General features: G+C 36.3%; 1 protein-coding gene across 1 annotated transcript in view; it reads left to right on the top strand.

Moving 5' to 3' along the window:
* Window positions 1-13,018, top strand: part of pparab (peroxisome proliferator-activated receptor alpha b) — a 62,299-nt gene that overhangs the window by 39,947 nt on the left and 9,334 nt on the right. Inside the window, exons 4-5 of the mRNA XM_051100086.1 lie at window positions 1,109-1,247; window positions 8,711-8,910. Of these exons, the coding sequence (XP_050956043.1) occupies window positions 1,109-1,247; window positions 8,711-8,910 (339 nt within the window). The remainder of the gene's footprint in view (window positions 1-1,108; window positions 1,248-8,710; window positions 8,911-13,018) is intronic.

The following is a 13,018-nucleotide window of genomic DNA, read 5'->3' as shown; positions in this document are numbered from 1 at the left end:
AAAATACGTAGTAGCAAAAATACAGAGCGAAGCATGTGCAAAACAAATTGAGGAACATTCAAAATTTAATTTAATTTAAATAAATTACATAATAATTGATTTATACTGATTTAAAATAATTTATTTTAATTTAAAATTAATTTATATTAATTTACAATTATTTAATTTAAATTTAATTTGATTTTAAATTAACTTACATGAATTTAATTTTAAATTAAATAATAATTTTAGTACTTTTCATTTGTAGAACATTAAATTAACTGGATTATGCAAAAATAGGTATCGCCATGTGATTATGTAATATATAAAGTATTTTTTTTTGCTCAAAAGTGACAGTAATGATCTTTATAATGTTACAAAAAAATTATTTTAAATAAATGCAGTTCTTTTTTAATTTTATATTCATCAAAGAACACTGAAAATAATCAAAAATAAATGTTTCTAAAGCAGCAAATCAACATATCAGAATGATTTCTGAAGGATCATGTGACACTGAAGGCTGGAGTAATGATGCTGAAAATTCAGTTTTGATCACAGAAATAAATTACATTTTAAAATATATCCAAATAGAAAACAGCTATTTGAAATTGTAATAATATTCCACATTATTGCTATTTTTACTGTATTTTTAAAGAAATAAATGCAGCTTTGGTGAACAGAAGAGAGTTTTTTTTTTTTTTTGTACTGTACTTCTATGCATATCATGACCATGATATAAGATTTTGATCATGCCGTTCACTCCTAATATCAAGGGTGGCTCAGATTGTCACCCTCGTTCCTATTTTGAGTCTTTGTCACCATGCCTGGAAGGCAGAAGCCGTTTCTAAGAGAGGAAACCCTGACGGATCCAAGGACAGATGAGGACAAACACAACCTGCGAATGTGCTGCCAAGCTATTTCCAGACTGTGTACAAGAGTTTCTGGCCCGTTTAATAGCGAGATATGAACTTAAAATAGACGTGGTCATCTTTATGGGGTACAGTACAGAACGGGACAGATATTTAAAGCAAGCGATGACCTTACGTTGATCTGTGTTGGTCTGGAAATGCTTGTCAGAATGTGTGTCATTGGTGTTTTTCAACCGGATTCCTGTTTCTCACACTCTTAGGGTTTCTTCCGCCGGACCATCCGTCTCAAACTGGAGTACGATAAGTGTGAACGCCGCTGTAAGATCCAAAAGAAGAACCGGAACAAGTGCCAATACTGTCGCTTTCAGAAGTGCCTGTCTGTGGGCATGTCCCACAATGGTGAGTATTTCAACGTTTGTAGATTTTTAGTCCCGTCCCAATCAAGAATGCTGGTGTTTTCGCATAAAAAGTCTGCATAAAAAATAATTATATTACGTCACCGCTTCACTACAGTGAGTGGAAGCTGTTAAGAAGAAAAAGAAAAAAAGATGGTAAAAAAAATCAACTTGAACTTTTAAAATGGGGCATTATTATGGTATTTAATTAATAGTAATTAATTAGTAATTAATATATATTTTTTATACTTTTTACATTTTTTGTAGTACTAAATTTATTGTATACGTTTTATATAAGGGGTTTCCACAACTAGATTTTATTAGTATTTTTCATTATATTATATTTCTGTAAGGTTTTTGTTGTGTGCTTTTTTTAATTAACATTTTGTGTATATTTTTATTAAATTTGTTTCAGTTTTAATTGCTTTAATAATGTAAAGCTAAACTAAATGATAATAAGAACTTTTAGAGATAATAAGTGAGAGATAATAAACTTAAGGTTTTTTTTTAAATAAATACATGTATTTATTTATGTAAAGTTAAGTTAAAGAAAAAAAAAACAAAATTGCATGAAATTTTAAAGTGGGACATTATTGTGGTATTTAATAATAATTGTATTAATATATATTTTTTTGTACTTTTTTACTTTTTTTTTTTTTTTTTTTTTTTTTTGTAGTAACAAATTTATTGTATACGTTTTATATAAGGGTTTATATAAATAATAATGTAAAGCTAAACTAAATGATAATAAGCAATGTTAGAGAAAATAAAAACGTTTAAGGGTTTTTTCCCCCAAATTTTTTAATAAATAAATTTAATTTAAGTTAAGTTGAAATTTTAAAGTGGGGCATTATTGTGGTAATTGTATTAATATTTATTTATTTATTTATTTTACTTTTTATTTTTTTTAAATAGTTAAAATAATAAAACTAGTATAATAAAAATATTTATTATACTAGTTTTATATAAGGGTTTGCACAACTAATCAACTTTAGTTTATTAGTATTTTTAATTAAATTGTATTTATATATTTTCTGTTTTCTCTTTTATTTTAATGAAACTCTTAGTAATTTTGTTGTGTGCTTTTGTCTTTTTATTAATTTTTGTGTATATTTTTATTACATTTATTTCAGTTTTAATAATGTAAAGCTATAAATAAGATAAAATAAATAAGAGATAATAAAGCTTACTTTTTTCAAAAAATTAAAATAAATAAATAAATTAATTAATTAATGTTAAGTTAAGTCAGAAAAAATCGTGTGAAATTTTAAAGTAGGGCATTATTAGGATATTTAATAATAATTGTGTTAATTTTTTGTTTTAGTAATTTAGTTGTATGCTGTTGTCTTTTTATTAGTTTTTGTTTTTAATTTATTTTATATATTTTATTACATTTAGTTTTAGTTGTTTTAATAATTAATAATTTAATAATTGGTATTTTAATTAAATAGTTTTTTATATTTTCTGTTTTCTCTTTTATTTTAATTAAAGTTTTAGTAATTTTGTTGTGTGGTGTTGTCTTTTTATTAGTTTTTGTTTTTAACTTTTTGTTTTATTTTTTGTATATTTTTATTGCATTTATTTCCGTTTGCTTATTAAATGGAAAAGCGATATATTTTGAGTTCCACTGAGAGTTGGGGTGAACCGTTCCTTTAAATGCTCTTTCTTTAAGGAATTTCTAACTAAATGAGCTAACATCGGAGCGTTTGGCTGTCTTTGTCCTTGAGATATCAGTGCATTGACTTCCTGCGATGACCTCTCCATTGTTTTCCGTCTGGAGTCAAAGGTCATGGTTTATGAGGGCTGCTGACACGTCCAGCCCTGCTGAAGCGCTCATCTTGCACAGACTTTTTGACCGGCGAAGGCATGTGCTGAAATCGCGTTATGGTCGAAGTTCGTAATCTGAACCGTGGACGCTTGAAAATATACCCTAACCCCATTCCTCACAGCGACGTGGGTTAGCTGCTAAAATTAGAAGCTTTTATGGTGTCTTTGATCCTTTTGATGGAAATACTCACTATAAATTGTGTTGGAAAAGAAACTTGTTACTAAACAAACAGAGATTGTTCCATTCTTTTCTTTATTAAAGCAGTTCATCTTTCAGCATGACACACGCCGTAAGCTGATATAAACACACATGCTCGCTTTAGAATAGGCATCTGCTTCAGACTTGATCATCCCAGTGAAAGTTAAAACCAGCAATCCTCACCACTCCCTTCATCCCTTCATTTAATACTTTTATTTAACAAGGATGCATTAAATTGATCAAAAGTGACAGTGAAAATTTCTATTTCAAATAAATACTGTTCTTTTGAACTTTATATTCATCAAAGAACATTGATAAATATAGCAGCAATTACAGGGCCAAGCACTAGAGGCAAAATGAGGAGCTAAGCATGGCATTGAGTGTCAAACCAACTGAAACAATGAGGAATTAAAGCCATTTTAGGATGATTTTAGTCAAAATTGCTGAAAAATCATAAAAACAATCACTAGTAATATGATTTAATAAGTCATCGATTTTGACCAATAGGTGGCGCTGTTAATAAATCAATGTGGTATGGTCAGTGTAAGTAGACAATTGCTTATACAAAGTTTGGTGTCAGTATGTCAAAGCTTTGCAGAGATGCAGCCTCAGACGTAGTCTGGCATCATGCCTCAAATTTGTTGAACTGCGATATATAAACGATAATGTCTATCGACACGAAATCTATAACGTTTTGTCAGCTCAGTCTGAAGATGATCTGATTCAATTTTGGTCAAAATTGGACCAGCGGTCGAGGAAGTTTGAAAAACATAAATCAAAATGACAGACAGGAAGTTCAGCCCACAATTGCATAATTTGGTATCTATGTTGTCGTCATGACCCAAAGAATATTTTAAGACCAGTGTCAGTACAATAGGCTAATGCAATCAAAAGTTATTAGCATTTTTGGAAATGTCATAATTAATGGTTAATGAATGGTTTATCACACTTGACCAATAGGTGGCGCTGTTACCAAATTGATGTGGCGTGGTCAGTGAGAGGTGGCAATGGCACATAAAAAATTAGGCGTCAATATGTCAAAGCTTTGCAGAGATGCAGCCTCAGATGCAATTTGGCATCTTTCAAGCAAATTCGTTGATGTGTTAAACGGAAACCATTTCCTACTGTACATTGACACAAAATCTGTAATTTTTTGTCAGCATGGTCTGAGTGAAATTTGTGAAAATCGGAGTAACGGTCTAGGAGGAGTTCAAAAAAGTAGGTTTTCAACTTAAATCAAAAAAGCGGACAGGACGTTCATTCAATTATGGCATAATTGCTATTGATGTTCATGACCTAAGGAATGTATTAAGACCAGTTTCATTATGGTAGGCTAATTTAAACAGAAGTTATTAGGATTTTTCAAAATTTTATTATAACTTTTGACCACAAGGTGGTGATGCCTTCAAACTTTTTGAGTACTGTCAGGGCACGGTGCCGAAGACATATACCAAGTTTTGAGGAGATATAGCAATGCTGTAACGACGTACGTAGAACGGGAAGAAGGAGGCAGGAACCGGAGAACATTTAAACCCTTTAGTAATAAAATAAACAAACACAAAAGTAAAGCGGCAGCCCCTCACGGATGACTGCTGCACACAAAAGACAAAATAAAGTCCAGGCCTGGTCCTTTCTCGTCTTCCACTGTCGTCGCTCCTCCTTTTATCCTTCCGGAGCTCCTCCGTGGGACTCGAGACCAGTGAGTGGCGCAGGTGTCGCTCATTATCATTATACTCCACCAACCTTATTCCGTTCCCACGGCTCTCGGCCCTGCCCCACTCGTCACATATGCGTTTGTAAAATATAGCACTTTTTGACTAAATTTGAAATGGCAGACACCCAAAATGGCTGACATGGGAAAATTCAGTATGGTTCGACTTGGCATGCTCATCTGAATCTGAAGAGACCAGTTTTTTGATTTTTGGCAAAGCCATTGAGAAGTTCTAAGCAAAAATAGCCATTTTTCATATCTCCTGACCACTAGGTGGAGCTGTGCCGAAACATTGCAGGTAGACTCAGGTCATGCTTGTTATAATGCACACCAAGTTTGCTCTCAATACGCCAAAGCGTTGCGGAGATGTAGCCTCACGTCCATTTTTGCATGCTTTTCGTCAAATTCGTTTTGTGTGTTATTCAAGAACTGTTTGACTAGTCAACTTGAAATCCATAAGTTTTTGCCAGCATGGTCTGGTGATGATCTGAGCCAATTTTGGTGAAAATCAGACAAACCGTCTAGGACGAGTTCGAAAAAGTCTGTTTTTTCGAACAATTAAAAATAGGAAAAAAACGAAACCATACGATTTTTAAATTTTGGGGTTCCTTCGACTCAGCATGAGCCAAGGAATCAGAGGCAAAAAAAAAATTGCAGTAAACTTTTCTGAACTAGTCCTGGGTTTTTCACCCGATTGGAACCAAACCAATGGAGAAAGATTCTCTGGAGACTGAATATCAATAATAATGAAAAAAGTTGAACTTTCAAATCAGCGCTGCAAACGAGCGTCAAAACATTCGAAAGGGGCGGGGCCACTTTTAGTGAAATGCCTATAACTCCTGAACAGAATAAGATATTTTCTCCAACTCAGGTCATGCTTGTTATAACACACACCAAGTTTGCTCTCAATACGCCAAACCGTTGCGGAGATATAGCCTCACGTCCATTTTTGCATGCTTTTCGTCAAATTCGTTTTGTGTGTTATTCAAGAACTGTTTGACTAATCAACTTGAAATCCATACGTTTTTGCCAGCATGGTCTGGTGATGATCTGAGCCAATTTTGGTGAAAATCAGACAAACCGTCTAGGACGAGTTCGAAAAAGTCTGTTTTTTCGAACAATTAAAAATAGGAAAAAAACGAAACCTTACGATTTTTACATTTTGGTGTTCCTTCGACTCAGCATGAGCCAAGGAATCAGAGGAAAAAAAAATGCTTCTGCGCCTTACGGTTCAAAAGTTATTAGCATAAATATGAGTGAAAATTTGAACAAGTGGTGGCGCTAGAGAGTTTGAGTTAGAGACTCCAAATTTGCTGTGGTTAATGACACTGTCCTCTATCAGTGTGCCAAATTCACAACTTTCCTGCAAGCGGTTCTATGGACTGCCATAGACTTCCGGAGTGGAAGAAAAGGAACGCTAATGGATATAATAAGTCAAAAATATTTCTTGAGCAGCAGACTAGCATATTAAAATGACTTTTGAAGGATCATGTGACATTGAAAATATCAATGTAATCAAGAGTATCAATGTATCAAGAGTAATGATGCTAAAACTTCAGCATTACATCACATGAATAAATTACATTTTAACATATATTCACATAGAAAACAGTTTTTTGAAATTATAATAATATTTCATATTATTGCTATTTTTACTGTATTTTTTTAATCAAATAAATGCAGCCTTGGCGAGCAAAAGATTTCTTTCTACCATCTGACCTATTGTGCACTTTGCAAGCCCAAAAATGACTTTTTTAAAAATCTATTTTACTTTGTTCTGTGTGGTTTTTGTGTTCATGTTCAACATAACAACAATCTTGTTCCTGGTCTCTTTTTTATCTGTAAATGTCCCTCGCAGTTTTAAAAACCATAACATATTATGTGACATATTGACCTTTGCAAGAACAATACATAGCCATGGAGATTCAACATGTATGCATGTGCATGCAAAAGTGTTTTTTAAAATATGCATATGTGTGTCATGCATTGGAGGTTTACAGGCCAGGACTGTAAGCTGATTAGCTGGCCAGGATTGTGGCGTCTGCATAAGGATTGCATTCAGATTTTAAAGGTGTCTGCATTTGCATACACCATATACTACTGACAGTAGAGACTGAACAACCTAGCAACTGTCCAAAACCATTTAGAGCAACAGTTTAGCATCAAAAAGGTTAATTTTGCATGGGCTCCACTAGTTTATGAAACGCTGATACAATGACTCTGCTTGTCCAATGACACCGTGAAACTGCATTTGAACACGGTCCAGATTAAAACTCGTGTTACTCAATTCCTCTGGGCGAGTTTCTAAGGCACCAGACATCCTGATCTGACAAAATGTGTAAATAGTGGCCTTGGATTCCAGCAAATATTAATCATCCGTGATCAGCGGCTCATGTGGCTGTTTTGCAAGAGATTCGTCAGAGTGACGGTTTACAGGCACAACTTATAGTCCGCTTTTATGTTATCCACAGTTTCACCAATGAACAGTTGGGATATTGAACAAAATCACATGCCAAGAAAGTCACACAGCACTAGGGCAAGTAGTCAGGTGAAAATTAACTTGAATTGAACTCTTGTCAAGAACGAACCACACATTATCATGTCAAATTTTATCCGCATATCAACTTACAGGGCTCTACGCTTACTGTTCTTTTAAGGAGCACTTGTGCTCCTAACTTAAAAAATATAGGAGCACAGTCAAAATTTTAGGAGCACCTTCTAATCAATAATCAAAAAATATGATAAAAAATTAGCCTTCCCATTACAAGGTGATATTTGACTCCTTAAAGTGATTTACCAGGGAATTTTGTTTTTACCTTCATAATGGCATTTATCTTTTATTAAAAGTATGTCATCTTTTAAAAATAATATATTTTTAAAGATATTTAAAAAATATTAATTAAAACAACAGAATAAGAACAAGTAGAATAAGAAAAAGTTACTAGTCAACTGAAATCAGTATTAACAAAATTAATTTGCACTACAGAGGAGGCACAGAACAACACAAAAGTGACTTGTAGGTGTATTTTCATGTTTAATGAGGCTTAGAGGTGGCATGAGTGCAATCAAATGCATAAATTCATGTTGAGATTAACATTTAAATATAAAATTTTGAATACAGAAATATTAAACGATTTAAATAATAAAAAAGATACTGAAAAATGAAACTAAATCTGCCAGTAGATGGTGGCAAGCTACTGATTTAATTACTGAATCATTCATTCATTTGATTCGTTCGGACGGCTGATTCATTTAGAAATAAAGCAAGTAACTTTATAAATGGAAAATTAACTGTGCATTAGCTGTGAGGATGAAGATGACAACTCCCATGATTCCACATTCATCAAACTACGCCTTTGTTTCTTTATTTGTTTTAAATATCCGCCCTCTAGTGGCGAAAACTACATTCTCCGCTCAAGTGCATGCATAAAGCTTTCCGCGAAGCACCTCCAAAAGTAATGACTATGAATGTGATGAAAAAATAGCAAAGAGGTGTTTTATTTATTTGTTTAGTAACAACAGCTTAGACGTGACGTGAATGTTGAGATAAGAGTCTACTAGCTGGTACTGCGGCTGTGTGACAGAATGGAACACAGAAACTGAAGTAGCATGTTGTCGTAGACTAACGTTTTCAACTATTGGATGGGTAGCCCCAATTATAAGTTTTACATGGGACATTCGTTTGGGTGTTTTCTCCAAATTGACGTTCTTGTTTCCATTCCACGAACAGCCATCCGCTTTGGGCGAATGCCACAGTCGGAGAAGCTGAGGTTGAAGGCGGAGATCCTAACGGGAGAGCGAGAGGTCGAAGACCCGCAGCTGGCCGATCAGAAAACTCTGGCCAAGCAGATCCATGAGGCCTACCTGAAAAACTTCAACATGAACAAATCCAAAGCACGGACCATCCTGACGGGCAAGACGAGCACACCGGTAAGATCATCAAGCCATGTGCTTCATGTATTAGAGCTGATGTGCGTCATTTTTTGGGGGTTTTTTTTGTCCATCTTTAACGCCTTAGTAACCACTAAGCAATGCCCTAGCAACAACCCTGAATAACTTAACAACCATATAACAGTGACCTAGCAACCATTTAGTACACTTTAGCAACACCCTAGCAACCACTGAGAACACCTTAGCAATGCCCTAGGAGCAACCCCTAAACATCTTTGCAACCACATAGCCAGGTAACCACACAGAAAAGGTTAGCAACGGCCTAGCAAGAATGCAAAACACAGTAGAACCAAATAGCAATAATCTAGCAACAATTCAGAACACCTTAGTAACACTATAGCAACAACCCAGAATATATGTGCAACCACATAGCAATGACCTAGCAACCATTCAGTACACATTAACAGCACCCTGGGAACAACCTATAACACCTTTGCAACCACTTAGCAATGACCTAGCAACCGTTCTGTATGCCTGAACAACGTCCTAGCAACTATTCAGTACACCTTAGCGACACCCTAGAAACAACCTGGCACACCTTTGCAACCACATATAACATCTTATCAACAACCTACCAACAACCCAGAACATGATTGCAACAACATAGTAATGACCTAACAACCATTCAAAATATCATAGCAACACCCTAGCATCCACCCCAAACATCTTTGGAACCACATAGCAGTGACTTAGCATCCACACAAAACATCTTATCAAAGGCCTATCAACAACCTAAAACTTGTTTGCAAAGACATAACAATGACTCAGCAGCCACTCATAACACCTTAGTAATGACCTAGTGGCCACTTAGAACACCCTGGCAACACCCTAGCAACCATCCCAAACATCTTTGAAACCACATAGCAATTACCTCGCAAACACACAAACTGTCAATGGCCTATCAACAACCCAGAACTTGTTTTAACAATTTAGTAATGGCCTAGCAACCATTCAAAACTCCACAGCAACACCCTAGCAACCACCCCAAACATCTTTGGAACCACATAGCAATGACCTAGCAACCACACAAAATGTCAATGGCCTATCAACAACCCAGAACTTGTTTGTAACAACTTAGTAATGACCTACCAACCATTCAAAACTCCATAGCAGCACCCTAGCAACCACACAAAACTTCTTTTTGACTGCCTATCAACAACCCAGAACTTGTTTGTAACAACTTAGTAATGACCTAGCAACCATTCAAAACTCCATAGCAACACCCTAGCAACCACCCCAAACATCTTTGGAACCACATAGCAATGACCTAGCAACCACACAAAATGTCAATGGCCTATCAACAACCCAGAACTTGTTTGTAACAACTTAGTAATGACCTAGCAACCATTCAAAACTCCATAGCAACACCCTAGCAACCACCCCAATCATTTTTGGAACCACATAGCAGTGACCTAGCAGCCACTCAGAACACCTTAGTAATGACCTAGCAACCATTCAGAACATCTTAGCAACACCCTAGCAACACCCCAAACATCTTTGGAATCACATAGCAATGACTAGCAACTACACAAAGCATCTTATCAGTGGCCTATTAACAACCCTGAACTTTTTTGTGATGACATAATGACCTAGCAACCATTCAAATCACCTTAGCAACGCCCTAGCAAATTGTAGTCCGTTACTGTTTCCAGATGATAAAAATTACATTACACTTTTCAGATAATATAACCAGATTACATGTTGTAATCATGTAATCTATGAAAGTAACTGTAGTCTGATTAAGAGTATTTTAAAATGTAATTACAAGTACTTCATGTTTGGAATCTGATTACGTAATCCGGATTACACTTTTCCATTTTCTCCACAATGTTCACGTCATTCTACACCTGCATGAAGCCCATCAATAATGTCAAACTCTTTATTAAAGAAGCTTGATATGACACAGGGCTCATGGTACGGGGTTTTGGAGTCCATCCTGACTGGGTGTGGATGCGTGTCAGTACGGATGGCTTCCACTTCAGACATGTTTCCCCTCACGCATCTGTAACACTAGCTCGATTGTGGGCTGTGCTCTTCGGCCTGAGCTCGGCGGGACGCGGCCCAGCTGTTGGGAGTGAGAGCAGCTGAATTGAGACGAGGCTTTCATCTCGCACAGTACGCTTGTTCTCTCACGGCCCGCAAACCAGCCTCTCGGGGTGTCGTGTTGACCTCTCTTATGGAGGCGGGGAGCGTTTTCGAGTTTTAGTCACGTTTGTAACAAATGGCTTCGTCTGAACTGTTTCAGGTGGAGGTTTTTGTATTGTATCATTCTTTTGAACCAATTAATTGACCAGTTTTATATACATACATACAGTAAAAGGCTCAAGTGTCCTATGTCGTTGGAATCTTTGGTTCACGCCGGACAAGATGCGTGCCTCAAATTTGATCGGGTATTTCGCATTTTTCAAAAAAACTACTTTTGTGAACTAGTCCTTATGTAAGCACTCAAGCTGAGGCCACAGAAAAAATCACGGCGGTTGGCCACTTGGTGGTGCTATAAAAGGGGAAAAAACATAAAAATGGCTATAACTGCATAGCTATTTATCCTATCAACATGAAAATCACTGTGTGCGGTCTTGGTCTGAAGTGCCACAAGTGCCTACAAGGATATTTGCGTATCTCAAAAAACATGGCCGCCGTTGGCCGACGAATTTGAGCACCTGTTAGACAGGGTTAACGGAGGCCGATCGGAACGAAACTCGATGGGCCTATTTGACTCACAGCCGAGAGAAAACTAAGAGAAAGTTGAAAGAAAACGGCCACTGGGGGGCGTTTTTCGTAGGTTTCGTAGGTTTTTTGGCATTTTTCGAAAAACCTACTTTTGTGATCTAGTCCCAGGTTTTTCACCCGATCGGAACCAAACCAATGCAGAAAGATTCTCTGGAGACTGAATATCAATAATAATGAAAAAAAAGTTGAACTTTCAAATCAGCGCTGCAAACAAATGCCTATAAATCCTGAACGGAGTAAGATATTTTCGCCAAACACTTATGTAAGAGCTCAAGCTGAGGCCACAGAAAAAAATCACGGCACTTGGCCACTTGGTGGTGCTATAAAAGGGGAAAAAACATAAAAATGGCTGTAACTGTGCAACTATTTGTCCTATCAACATGAAAATCGGTGTGCACGGCCTTGGTCTGAAGTGCCACAAGAGTCTACAAGGATATTTGCGTATCTCAAAAAACATGGCCGCCATTGGCCGACGATTTTGTGCACCTGAACGAATCTCAATGAGCCTGTTCGACTCACGGCTCCAAAGGTCTCAGAGAAAGTTGAAAGAAATCAGCCACTGGGGGGTGATAACGCATTTTTCAAGGGCGTAAAGCAGAGGTGGCAAATTCACAGCCATTCCAGACAAGTTTGCCTCTAGAACAGTGGTCTCAAACTCAATTCCTGGAGGGCCACAGCTCTGCACAGTTTAGCTCCAGCCAGCTCCAACCTACACCTGCTTAATAGTTTCTAGTGATCCTGAAGACCTTGATTAGTTGGATCAGGTGTGTTTGATTAGGGTTGGAGCAAAACTGTGCAGAGCTGTGGCCCTCCAGGAATTGAGTTTGAGACCAGTGCTCTAGAACCTACTGTCAATCAAATCGTTTGTTAAATGATTGAGAAGATGTAAAAAACCTACTTTTGCAAACTAGTCCTAGGGTTTTCCCTCAATCTGGAAAAAAAAAAAAACTGCAATACAATTATCTGGAATCTCTAGGCCAACAATTATCAAAAAATTTACCCTTTGGGAAGCTATAACGGGGTCGTTTAGAAAAGGCGCCTGTCCATATTTACCCAAAGTCCTATAAAGCCTAAAGGAAAATTCAAAACTTCACCAAACCTGCTGAGCACATGCAACAGGTGATTCTACACTAGCATGCAAAGTTTTAAGGGGATCGGACCACAGCTGGCGCTATAAGTCATAAACATTAAAAAAAAATAATATTTCTGTGGTATATTACTTGTATTTGCAAAAAAGGATTGCTATATAATGTCTTTTTCGTATGTGCTGAAATGCCTTAATTTATTTCTTTATTTATTTTGCCCACCTGCCACTCTGGATATTGTCATCTGCCATTAAAAAACCTGTTGTCCACTC

Source organism: Labeo rohita, chromosome 25 (genome assembly GCF_022985175.1).
Source record: "Labeo rohita strain BAU-BD-2019 chromosome 25, IGBB_LRoh.1.0, whole genome shotgun sequence".
NCBI classification, from domain to species: domain Eukaryota; kingdom Metazoa; phylum Chordata; class Actinopteri; order Cypriniformes; family Cyprinidae; genus Labeo; species Labeo rohita.
The sequence above is the reverse complement of the archived record's forward strand: the minus strand, read 5'-3'. Positions and strand labels throughout refer to the sequence as shown.